The sequence below is a fragment of the Sminthopsis crassicaudata genome, chromosome 2, assembly GCF_048593235.1.
Source record: "Sminthopsis crassicaudata isolate SCR6 chromosome 2, ASM4859323v1, whole genome shotgun sequence".
In the NCBI taxonomy this organism is placed as follows: Eukaryota; Metazoa; Chordata; class Mammalia; order Dasyuromorphia; family Dasyuridae; genus Sminthopsis; species Sminthopsis crassicaudata.
In genome coordinates, this window is record NC_133618.1 from 209,605,076 (window position 1) to 209,618,196 (window position 13,121).

At 31.5% G+C, this 13,121-nt stretch overlaps 1 protein-coding gene and 1 non-coding gene across 5 annotated transcripts in view; one reads left to right on the forward strand and one right to left on the reverse strand.

Annotated features, from left to right (window-relative positions):
- TTC27 (tetratricopeptide repeat domain 27) overlaps positions 1-13,121 on the forward strand; it is a 219,044-nt gene that overhangs the window by 15,334 nt on the left and 190,589 nt on the right. For all 4 annotated transcript variants that reach the window (XM_074288154.1, XM_074288155.1, XM_074288157.1 and 1 more), the window contains 3 exons: positions 310-439; positions 3,291-3,431; positions 9,831-9,933. In XM_074288154.1, the coding sequence (XP_074144255.1) occupies positions 310-439; positions 3,291-3,431; positions 9,831-9,933 (374 nt within the window). The remainder of the gene's footprint in view (positions 1-309; positions 440-3,290; positions 3,432-9,830; positions 9,934-13,121) is intronic.
- Positions 9,038-9,147, reverse strand: LOC141559200 (U6 spliceosomal RNA). The gene has a single exon (XR_012487276.1). It is a non-coding gene; the product is annotated as a U6 spliceosomal RNA (small nuclear RNA).

Genomic DNA, 13,121 nt, shown 5'->3' on the forward strand with positions numbered 1-13,121 from the left:
TCTAGACTCCTAATTTTGCAGATGAGGAAACTGAGGCCCATAGAAATTAAGTGGCAGACACATAGATATAATCTGAAGAGTTAGGATTTGAACTCTAATTCTAGGATTTTTTTAGTTTCACTATTTCAAGTTCAGTGTTCTTTCTAACATACTGTGGTACTTCATTATTGAGATTGATTAGTTTGCTTCAGAACTGTTTTGAATCCTACATATGCTCAGTCTTTCTGAAGTCAGGATCAGATCACACATACCTGTGCCTGTGCCCTTAAAAGGTCTTTGTATTTATGTTTTTCACTTTCTCCTTTGCAGACAACAAATGATATTTCTGCTTGGAGTGAGCAGCTTGCAACTCTTTGTTCAGAGCAACTGGACTGGCCCTCCTGTTGACTTACAACCCTCAGACTTTTTGCCATCTGTTTTATTACAGCAATTTACTGAGGTATGTTGACTCAAACTTCTCTTTGGGTTCTTACTATGTTTACCTTCTCCAAAAAAAGGTAAGAATACATATAGAATTTAGACCTAGAGGATTAGTGAATATGCATATATAACGCTTCACCATGTGAAAAACTATATAGATGCTTGTTCCTTTATTAGATTTCTGTATATTTTGAAAAATTCCAATTCTGCTGTTTTTTCAATTCCTATTCAAATAATGATAACCTAATTTGTTATACATATGGTTGTGTTTCTCATAACTGCAGACACCTCTGCTTCTTAGTTGTATCTAGAATGTATAAAAATAGTTAGAAAACTGTGTTATAGATAAGAATGACTATTTGTGAAAAATGTGGTCCAGGAAATTAAAATACAATTATGTTTAAAAGTAGCAACTGACATGTTTTCCATGGGATCCTGGGCTTTGGATGCAGAAGGCATCTTGGGTATCTGTGTTCAGCACTTATAATTTTTTTTTTTCCTCTTGTGGTAGTTGGGGCTAAGTGACTTGCCCAGGGTCACACATCTAGGAAATGTTAAATGTCTGAGGTTAGATTTGAACTCATGTCCATCTGACTTCAGGGGTAGTTCTCTGTGTCATCTAACTTCCCCCTTATATTTTTTATAGATGAAGAAACTGAGATATAGAGGATTGAAGTGATTGAAAGTGTCACAGATAATATATAAGATTGATGGTCAGTTAACCATTCATCATGTCAAGTACCTATGCTATGCATAGGACTGTGCTAGCCAATGAGAATGATTAAAATAAAATCCAAGAGCCAAGAAACAGGAAATATGCTGACCCTTCCCCCAAAGAGATTACAGAGCTGTCACATAGATGTTATGAAGTCCATAGATAAAATATCCACTGAACTATGTGATATCTCTTTAGATGTAATTCTAACAATCTTAGTTGTTTGGTTTCCCAGCCCACTAGCAGAGGGAATTGTTAAGCTAGAATTTGTGGGGTTTTTACAGGAATATCCTCATAGCAATGGAGGAATCAAGCTCCAAATTAAGAAGGTAAAAAAAGTAGATCAGATTTCTTGATTAGAAGTTCTAAGGTGCAATGAGTTGTACCAGTCAGATATCTGCACTACATTTGGCATTAATATGGAGAGCCCCTGGGATCAGGGACCTACTACATTGTCTAAAAAGGGAAAAACTGGCTCATATTGGAAAAAGGAACAGATCAAAGACCTTGTGCTGATCATTAGTGGATGTAGGCCTCTTGAATAGCTCCTATACTTCCAACTTGGGTGACACTAGTCTTTTAAAAAAATTATAAATACAAACGATTCTGTTTTAAAATTGAATTGCTACCCAAACCCTTTGGCAGCATATTTAGATCTCAAATCAGAATACTACTATTAAATCAGAGATATAGATGAAATACTTAGATTTTCTTTTGGAAAAAAAAAATGTTTAATTAGTATCATATCTCAAGGGGTTTGAGATGAAAATTGGATAAGAAATCTGTCTTTTATTGGGCATCAAGCAGAATCAAAATAATTTCCAAGTTAGTCATCAGAAAATGAAATATGATCTGATTAAATAATGCCATGCTTTTGTCTAAACTACATGTCTTGTAAATTTGTAATGCAACTCTTTCTGATGCTGTTTATGGCCAATGATTCTGCTTTCAAGAAAATGCTCTAAAATTTATGCTTAGAGCGGATAGGTTTTGACATCAAGTCAAGTCAAGTAAGATAAGGATAAGTTTTATTAATGTTGACTCTCCTCCTGTCATTTTTCATAGTGTCAGTTTAGTTTAGCTTTTTTTCTTTCTTCCAGGTTATTCTAATTTGGATATTAGGGGATAAAGCTTATAGATTCTACTATGTTATAGTATGTGTGGATTAGAGACAGATACTTGGCCCTGTTATAGCTTTTTATCAAAGTTGTGATTGTTGGTAGAAAAGAAAATGTAATGGCTCCACCTACCTGCTTCTTTGCCCTTCTTTAATAAAAATAGAATGTAAGGGAGAGCCTTTATTTTTAAAAAACACATTTTATTGATGCCTCTTGTTTTTACATTACAGTCCATTTAAATCCTCCTCTCCTGAATGAAGCCTTCCTTGGGACAAGAAAAAGCAATTAAGCAAAAATATCTGATATAATGATCTTATCTGATAGTGTATATAATATTCTTTCTTCTTTTTGTTCTGCTATGAGGAGGAAGATCCATTTTATTATCTGTTCTCTAGGACCTTCACTGGTTTTCTCATTACTCGGAATTTGACATCTTTTGAACCGTCTTTTTATTTATATTTTAGGAACATATGTTTTCTTAGTTTTGCATATTTTGATCAACATAAGTTCATACAGATTTCCCCTTTGTTTCTCTGAATTTTATATTATCAGTTTTTCTGTGAAATAATATTCCGTTGCATTCACATGTTATTTTCTTAGCAGTTTCATAGTTGAGATAGAACTTTGCTAATCCTATACCTTTGTGCTTAAGTGAATACAAGAAGCATCTTCAGTCCCTTCCTTGCTTTTAAAATGATTTTTTTCCCCTAAAAATAATTTGTAAAATAAACATTGGACTTTGGAGTTTGAGAATTCTTGCTTAGTTTGAGAATTTGTGACTTTGGGTCATCATTTCCTTCCTCTGGGCCTCAATTTCCATATTTGTAAACTAAATAGGTTAAACTAAATGATCTCTAAAGTCTGTTCCAAATGTTAGGATCATATGATCCTTTACTGTAACTTTTATTCATGCATTCATCTATATAATATTATATAATACAGCAGAATTTCTGTATTTGTACTTTATTTTTTAATGAAAGATGTTTCATCAGTAAGATGTATATGTTATAATTCTACAAATAATTTTTTTCTTTCAGACCAAAGAATTATGCACAATTGTTTTGAGTTTGTTGGTTCTAGATGGTGAATCAATCTACAGTTTGACTTCTCATCCTATATTGCTGTTGTTAGCTCGAATAATACTAGTGAACTTAAGACACAAATTCCCCAGTATTCAGGTAAGAAAAAAAAATTATTTCCCTGGTGGCATTTGGCAGCTATATCAACATTAGACAATTTAAATGGTAATAATATACTTATATTTCCTGCCTCAGTGTTCTTATGGGTAAACTTAAAGTGTTATAAAAATGTGAAATGCTGTTTAGTCTATCCAGCCAATATTTATTGTTTTTTCCTTTGCCAGGTTTTAGATTAGGTGCAAAGACAAAAAGGAGACGCACTCTGTCCTCAGAGTAGCTTATATTTAACTGGAGTTGGAGGTACATCGTGTACATTAATAAATAATTATTATTTAATGGGGGAGTCCCAAAAGACTACTTATAGGAAGCAGCATTCAAGCTGGACCTTGAAAACTGAGTATTGGGTTCTAAGAGGCAGAGATGAGAAGAGGTATGGGGACAGTCTATCCAAAATCATGGAGGACCACAGAATGATGTATACAATCAACACTAAATAGGAATGTGGGGGGGGCAGTGGTATGGAATCACTGGAAGGATAGGCCAGATTGTCAAGGGATTTAAATGTTAAATAAAGAAATTTTTATGTTAGCCTAGAGGCACTAGGGAACCCCTGAAACTTACATAGCAGGCATCGTGAAAACAAATTGGGATGTTAATGAGAGCTCCACTGGGCTAAATTTGTTTCTTTTGATTGATGAAATACCTATGGAAAGGGGTCTTTAAATGTTATTCCAGGTTAGGTTTATATTAAACAATAGTCAGTAACCATTTATCAAGTGTCTAGTATGTGCCAGGCCCTGTGCTAAGTGCTGGGGAAACAAAGAGGCAAAAGACACCTTAAGAAACTTACCTCTGGTTGATACAGTCTATCTATCTAATATCTATATCTATATAATAACATAGATATAATCTAGACTCTGTGGAAACAAAATTTTAGTTTTTCACAATGTCTGAGTTGGAGACATTTTATATATATATATATATATATATATATATATATATATATATATATATATATATATATATATATATATATATATATATATGTATATATATATATATATATATATATATATCACCCTTTATAATTATCTTTAGCCCTTTTAGGTTGTTGCTCACAACAACCTGAAGAAGTAGATTCTGTAAATGAAGGGAATGTAAATTCATTCTTTCTCCATCTTGATTTGTTTTTATGCCTTGGCAATAGATGAATAACAAATAACTCATATTTCTGTCATGTATTAATGTTTCTAAGTGGTTTTGTCACTACAAATCCTGTTCACAAATTTATATATGCATGTATGCATGTATGTGTATGTATGCATATATTTCTGTTCTATGCTTATAAAATTTGAGGTGGAAAAATCAGATCTGCGATTCAGGAAAATCCTTGTGTAGAAACTTCCTCCACCAGCATAGTTTGATTCATTTCTAGGTTAGTCTTAGTGAGGGACATAGGTCCATTGGGAGAGAGGTTGAGGGCTTCAATGATTTTGCTCATGATCATTTACATAGTCAATATGTGTGTGTGGCAGGACTTGAATAGAGATTTCCTAATTCCTATACTGCCTCTCACTGAAGAAGTACCAGTTCCCTGACAGGTGCAGAGTTTCTTAAAATGGACTTTTTATTTATTTCAGTGGGGAAAACCCTAGAAATGGGACTTAATCCAAGTCTATCAGAAGCCTCTAAAACACTGGTTTCTCAAAATACAAAAAAAAAAAAAAAAATTCTAAAAATGGTACTTTGCAGATTATAATATTTTTTTGTTGTTTTTTTATTTTATTTTAATAGTTTTTACTTACCAGATATATGCATGAGTAATTTTACAACATTGACAATTGCCAAACCTTTTGTTCTAATTCCCCCTCCCCGCCATGGCAGATTAACCAATACATGTTAAATAAATTAAATACAATATATGTATACATGTCCAAACAGTTGTTTTTCTGTACAAAAAGATGTAGATTATAATGTTAAATCATTTTTTCACTTGATTTTTGTTTTGCTCCTGACCATATTGTTGCCACAACAATAAAAGACTAGCAACATTTTACTTATTGAGTGAACATAATCCTACTCTTCTCCTACCTAATCCTTGCCAGCAGGTGGCAAGCTAGGTTAATGTCAGGCAGAACTAAATCATTGTCATAAATCTTTTAGTCAGATTGGGAGTGTGTGTATGTATATATGTGTGTGTGTTTTTTGTTGGCTGAATTTTATGCCCTCATCTCCATTTTGTATCAAAATATGCTATGTATACTTTTCTTGGTGTTATAAAGGATAGATCTGAGTCCACTGCAGTTAGTATAATTCCAAAATGCTTGCAGAACTCTGCAGGGCAGGGGGATAATAAATTATCTGTATCTTTGCAGCATTGTTGCAAAGATTAAATTTTTTTCCTCTATGGGAGACTGCTTTAAAGGGCCATCTCTATCTCTATCCTTGTTTCTATTATTCTTAAGGGGAGTGTAATACAGTGTAAAGAACACTGAACTTGGATTCAGAGACCTGAGATGTACTCCATCTCTGTCATGTCCTGTATGATGTTGGGCAGGTCAGTTAACCTTCCTGAGTCTCATTTTTTAAACTATAAAATGAGATGTTTAAATTAGATGCCTTCTGAGATTTTTCATCTCTAAATCATGCTTATGTGATAGTAAAATTGTTGTTTAAGGGTAAAAAAAAAAATGAAAGAAATGAAGGAGGTAACATGTTTTTTAAAAAAATGAAAATTATATTTTGAAAATTTCAAAAGAAAGAAGATAGAAGCATTATATTTGGAATGTTTTTGAATAAAAATCCAATTGATGTGTTCTTCTGGTTCTTTTCCAGAGTACTTCTGGGATGAGAATTTGCCAAGTAACCACAGCAAAAATACAGAGGCTTTAAAAAAAATTCTCATCATTGAATGCATATCTTCCCCTAAATAATCTCTAACTGCAACATTTGGGGTTTTCTGGGATTTATTTCCCAAACTTAATTTTGAAAAATCTTGTTTATATTATCTCTGTGTTATTCAACAAAGTGATGAAATATGTGGGTTTGACCTTTTGATAGAATCTCTTCCTAGTAGTCCTTTGAGTCATTCTGTTAGATAACACTTATTTCTTAACTACTGAGAGTGTAGTATAAATTTTTAAAGTTTTTAAAAAAAAGTGTATGTAGCATATTTGTTTAAACATGTGTATTGATCTCTAAAGCTTTCAGTAACCTTAGTCTTGCTTTGTTATGTTTGTGATGTGACCAAATCATACTGTTGTTGATTCTTTAATGTGCATGTCATTTATCCCTATAGCTCTCTTAACTATTCCTATGACAGACCAAAAGACTCTTCCATGACTACTTCTCCCTTATTTGTTTTATTTCTCCCTATTATAAGACCTTTAAGGACATTTGTATTTGATACATAGTATTTGATATATACCAAGCACTTAACAGATGTTTTTCATTCCTGAGAGCTCTATTTATTTATTTATTTTTAAATAATTTATTAATTTTATAATTATAATTTTTTTTGACAGTACATATGCTTGGGTAATTTTTTTTTTTACAACATTATCCCTTGTATTCACTTTTCCAAATTGAGAGTTTTATTTTAATGAACTTTTCAATAAATGTAAACTCTGATAGTTAAGATTGGATCCTTTTCAATATTTGTTTTCCTGCATGGTAATTCAATGCCTGGCACATAGTAGATGCTTATTGTTGATTAGTAAATTGAATGCTCAGATATTTCATTTTTCTTCTTGGCCTCTGAATTGATTTCTTGAATGCATGAAATGATAATGTAATTGAATATGATGTCAACAGTTGGTAAGTAATCTTGGATCATGGCCCATTTATTAGATTAAAGAACAATTGCTTTGAGCTTTGTTTTTGAGTTCCAGGAGGTTTGCTGCAAAGAAGGCATCCTCTTTGGTCCTTTCAAATTTGGAAGCTTCGGAATCATTTTATATTAATTTGAGACAAGACAATCTTGGATCTAGATTTAGGCTATGTTTTAGGGATTAAAGGATTATTCTGTGTAGAATATGGAGTAGAGCTTTAAAATACTAGTTTCCGATGTTGATAAACACAGTCCTTGGCTTTCCAAGGAAAGGCTTAGAAAGAGTGCTGGTGATGGTCTCTAACAGCTTTTACCTACTCACATCTTCTGCATTCAATACAGTTGCACAAAGAAGATCTTTGAAAGAGTGGATAACAGCAGTGGTGCCTGAACATAAAAATGTCACCCATACTTAGAATTTGTGTTTTGTAGCTAAAGAGTGATTTCTTGTTGTGTGGATTTTAATGATATTACTCTGAATAGAAAAATTTTCTCCCATGTTGATCTTAATTAAAATGTCATTGGAGGCAGAGGTACCTTGGAGGCAATCTTTCTTCACTGGAGACTCACTTAGCTGTGAGCTTCAAAAAATATAATGTGAAAGCATAAGGCTGCCATATGACTTTTTTTTTTCTTTCAAGTGAGATTAATGGGGCAGTAATGAGTGAGCAATACAATCTTAAGTTCTGTCAGTCATAAACCTTTCATTGTTAAGTTTGGCAAGCATTATTTGAAAGAAGATGTTTACTATCATCAGTACACTGGAATAAACAAACATGTTAGCCATCCAGCTTGAATGTCATTCATTGTGAGTTTTAAGAAAAAAGCTCTCTCAATTTCCTTGCCAGTGCTAAACTTCTTTTGATTTTGGCTTAAAGTCCTCTCATAAAGTTTTGTGACTTTTTATGTAGATATTATTCTTTATTCAGCTTTTCCTTTTAAGTGAAAAGTGACCTTTTTAGTTCATACACAATAGTTCTTAGGACTTACATTCATGGATTTCTCTATTTCCTTTACTAAAATAGGATTAATTTTGTTGTGGTTCTCTGGATAGGTGGATTGATAGGCCATGTCATGTTATTTTTCCTATTATTTGAAAACATTCTCTGTTGGATATTGTCAAGAGTATACACAGTGTAGGAAGAAGAAAAATTGTAGATATGTACTAGAAATTCATAATATATAAAAATCCAAAAAAGCAGTTAGCATTTTTATGACCCCATTGTTTACATACTAATGTACAAATTGTATGTAATACATAGGCTAAACCATGTATTTTAATGGAAGGAAGAAAGTCTGATCTCATATGTACTAAAGAATCATGGAATATGACTTTGGATAGACATTTCTTAACTATAGAACTTAGACCAAGGCTTCTTAAACTTTTTGACTGTAACCCTTTTTTGCCCAAGAAATTTTAAAAGACCTTAGGTATATAGTTATATAAAATAGGTATACAATTCAAACATTTATTGATGATAAATCATAATTTTCTGAACCCCACTTCAGTTACAAGATTCCATATGGAATCACAAATCAAAAAGCTAGGGCTTGGACAATGTAGGATTTATAGGAAGTGGTCATCCTAGTATATAATTTAAGACATCAAAAATTTTTTTATCATGAACTTGATAAACATCAACAAACATGAACATTTCCAAAATTCAGCTGAAACTGCATTCCTATTAAAGTTTTTCAATAAAGCATAGTTAATTTATCATGATAATATCATGATAGTGTAATTTGTTTTGAAGATCTTTTGTTTCTTTTTTTATGTTTATAAATGTTTCATTTATGCTTCTTATCTTTAAAAAAAGAAAATCTGGAATGCTTTATTAAATTGCTTATCATCCTTGCCTAGAGGCCATTTTAATTTTTTTTTCTGTATGGTTCCAATTTCACTGTATGTGCTGCCAAAGTAAGCATCATTCTCCACTTTTTCTGTATCAGTCATCAGTTTTGTCATTTCTAACTTAAGAACTTTCATGTCTATTCTCTTATGTCTACTCACACATCCTCTAAACCTCCTAATCCCACAATGGGACTGTTGCACTAGCATTTGCATTTGTTTCAGCGTTTAATTTATGTTAGTGATGTAACAAATGTAGCTGGCCCATAGACAAACTGAAATAGAGTACATGTTAGAAACCATGGCAGTGCAGAGAGATTTGAGAATAATATCTTCTGGAATCATCTGATGAAGAAGTTGAACTTGTTTAATCTGAAGATAACCTGGAGAAGGATATGAATTAGATTCAAGCTTGATGTAAGAAAAACTCTGTCATTACTGTCTGTTGTTGGAATAGTCTATCTCAAGAGGTAATGGATTCCACATTCTGAAGGTCTTTTTAAAAAAAAAAAAGTCTTCAAGACCACTTGTTATGGATTATTGGGAGAATTCTTATGCACATATGATTTGGACTTTATGACTTTTGAGCATCCTTTCAGTCCTTTGATTCTGTGACTTTTGTGAGTAACAAAATTATTTCGTGTGTTTAAATTAAAAGTTGTATTTAATTGAGTCTATAAGTATAATAAATATATTGTTATTTTTGAAACTGAATTGTTTATGGGATATAGTTTTTCAAAATTGTGAATTTCTTTTTTAGACCTTACCATGGTGGACCTTAAGATGTGTGAACATTCACCAACAGTTGTTAGAGGAGCGCTCACCTGAGCTCTTCAGTCTTGCACAGACCAGTATTGAGCAAGGTGTGTGTTGAAATTTTCATGTGTGTGTTAGAATAAAATTTAAGTCATTTAAGTTGAAATGATTTGTATTCAGTTACTTGTCAAGTTGTAACTTTTGACTTAACAATTTTTAAAAATAACTTTTTATAATTATACAATTGCATGTGCTAAATTTACCAGATGTTTCTGAAAAAGGCAAATAACCCAAAATCAAGTTGATACTTTGGGACTTGGGGAAAAAAAAAAGTAATAGGTCTGAATAATAATCTGAATGGCAAGACTAAATACTTAATATATTTATAGTTCTTTACGTATTTTATGGGTCTCACCTAGAATCTTCTTTATTTAAAATTTGTTTTCTTGACATGTTTTGTTTTTATGTAACCAACATTTTCTGTTAAAAAAAAATCTAGTCTATCAAAAATCTGATTGTATGTGCAATTTTTCATACCTAGCATCTCCTACCTCTATGCAGAAGGACAGGGAAAGTACCTGCTGTTTACATTTAAAAATGGATAATGAATTTTAACACATGCTATTCCGACTAGGTCCTTGTAAATCTCCATTCATCTCATGTTCATTAATTTTTATGTTCATATATGCGTTTTAATTTTTATGTAATGATAGTCATTGTGAATATATATCATGTCCAGTTTTGCTTTCTTTAAATTGCTTTACTTCATCTAATTCTTTTCAAAATTGTTTATACTCCTCATTTTTATAGTTTTTGAATGATTTGTAGTTTTGTATTTTACTGATAAATTATAATTTATTCAAGAATTCATATCTATTATTTCTTTTTTACTCCTTTTAGTAGATATATTGATGGTTTCTATTATCATGATAGTTTTCTTTATTTATTTTTTTTTACTTTGTTAACTTTTATTAATCTAATTGTTGAGTTGGTATACATAAATTTAACATTTTTTTATGCTATTTCAATTCCAACACTTTTTTCTGTTTTCTGGGTTTTTTTTTTGTTTGTTTGTTTTGTTTCATTTTTAGGATATTGACTCTTTTTATTCTTTCAGACTTTTCTTTTTTGGAGGCTAGAACTTTATTTTACAATTAAAGATTTAAGGCCTAAAGAAGCATATTGACTTGCCTAATGGCAGGAATTAAATCGTCCAATTCCAAATTCATTACTATTTCTATTATATTCTATTGCTTCTAATTTAATTTTTCTTAAATGTTTTGACTTATTTATTATAGTCTAATTGTTATGATTTCAAATATGTTAAATTTGTGTTTTGGAAAGTTGAGTTTTAGATTTCAACATGGTGAGGTGATTGACTTTTTTCTGCTTGTTAATGATTTCTGTTGTTTATTTGTTCATTCAGAGAATAGTTTATGATTTCTTTTAATATGATGCCAAGATTTTTCCCTTTTATTCTTTGAAATCTCAATTAATTTAATGTTTTAACTTCTCAATTTATCTTCTAAGACTATATTTTATCACCTATTGTCATTGTTTTTCAATCTGTATTTATTCTCTAATTTTATTCTTTTTATCCATTGATCATTGTTTAGTGTAATGTTCTTGAATTGTGAGGGTCCGGTCGTCTGCTCAATTATAATCCTTCTCTGGGAGTAGATCTGTAAAATCTTTTCCTCTGTGCGCAGGTTTCTTGGGAGCTCTGAATCTCCTCCAGCTCTTGTCCTTTCTCAAATCAGACTGGTCTCCTTTCAGCCTGTCTGGCATCAAAACTCTATCCCAGAGAGTTGATTCTCTCAGCCCAATGCTGCCCTTCTTTTATCCTCCCAGAGAATGGGCATGGGATAACGCAAGGACTTCTGGGAAACATTAATTCAACCAATGAGCTTGTTCCTCTTAGAATTCCTAAGGTGTAAACTCCCTTTAAAGACCTGAACCAAAGGTCTGAGCCAGAGAACTGTCAAGTCAACCTGAGTTCTCACCTTGTAATTGTCCAGACAACCTGAATTCTCACCTTGTCACTGTCCAGACAACCTGAGTTCTCACCTGGTAATCCTAACAGTTTAGTTGTATTTTATTTTGTTTAATTTCTTCCATTAATATTTTAGGGGTTTTTTTGTGCTATATTGCATTTTCCCTTGCTGATTTTTGGACTAAATTTAAATATTCCTTTGGTTGCTTTAATATGTTTATTAGTATAGTTCATTTTATCTTTTGGTATTTATTTTATTGGTTTTATTACTGATTCAGCTTGTTTGTTTTTTTAATATTTGAAAACTTCATTTTTTTATTTATTCATAAATTATCAACGAACATTTTAATTTACTGTGGTTTAGGTGGAAATGTTTTCCTGTTTACTGAAAAGTGGTTAGATAACATTCTCTTTAAGAGGAACTACCTGTCTGAGAAGTGATAGCTAGGATTCTATCTAGATTATTACTCCTTTGATATTTTATGGGAATATCATGGAGGAAATGACAACTGGTCTGGTGTTGTGAAATTGGTAGTTTTTTCCTAGATATTTAAGGACTCTTTTGTGGGCTGTTGCTACCCCAGTGAGCTTTTTGCAGGGGGTTTTCCCTCAAAGCTGAATATTGACTCTCCCTTAACTATCTCCCTGCTTTGAAATATATATATATATATATATATATATATATATATATATATATATATATATATATATATATTTTTTTTTTTTTTTTTTTTTTTTTTTTTTTTTTGGTTTCATTGTGTTTTTTTCTGGAAGGACAATCGTCATTAGATTTTTTAAAATGCTGTTGTATAGGTTGTTTCTGATTACAAATATCTTACACAGTCTTTGAGTTTTAGTCATTTGAATTATAATTATTGAATCATTTAACTTTTGAGTTGTCTTTATTCAGTTTTCTTTTTGCTAAGTGGTCACTCTTTTTTTATTCTAAGCCATTAATTCTACTTTTCAGTTTTTCATTATAAGTTCTAATTTCGAGTTAGTTGTGTTGAACTCTGCCAAAAAGTCTTGAATTTCAGTCCCAACTTGGCTTGTGCTGAGTTTGAGCATATAATTTAAATTCTCTGTCTCAATTTCTTCATTTTAAAAATGGAGATAATAAGATTTATGTCATTTATCATACTGGGTTAATAAGAGGATCAAGTGAGGTAATAGTATATGAAGTGCTTTGTAAAACCTACAATGATTTTAAATGTCAGTAATTTTTATTGTTAGGATTATTCAGTTCTTTTATTAGACCTTCTGATCACTTTTGTTATAGGTTGCCAATCAATTTTCCAGTGT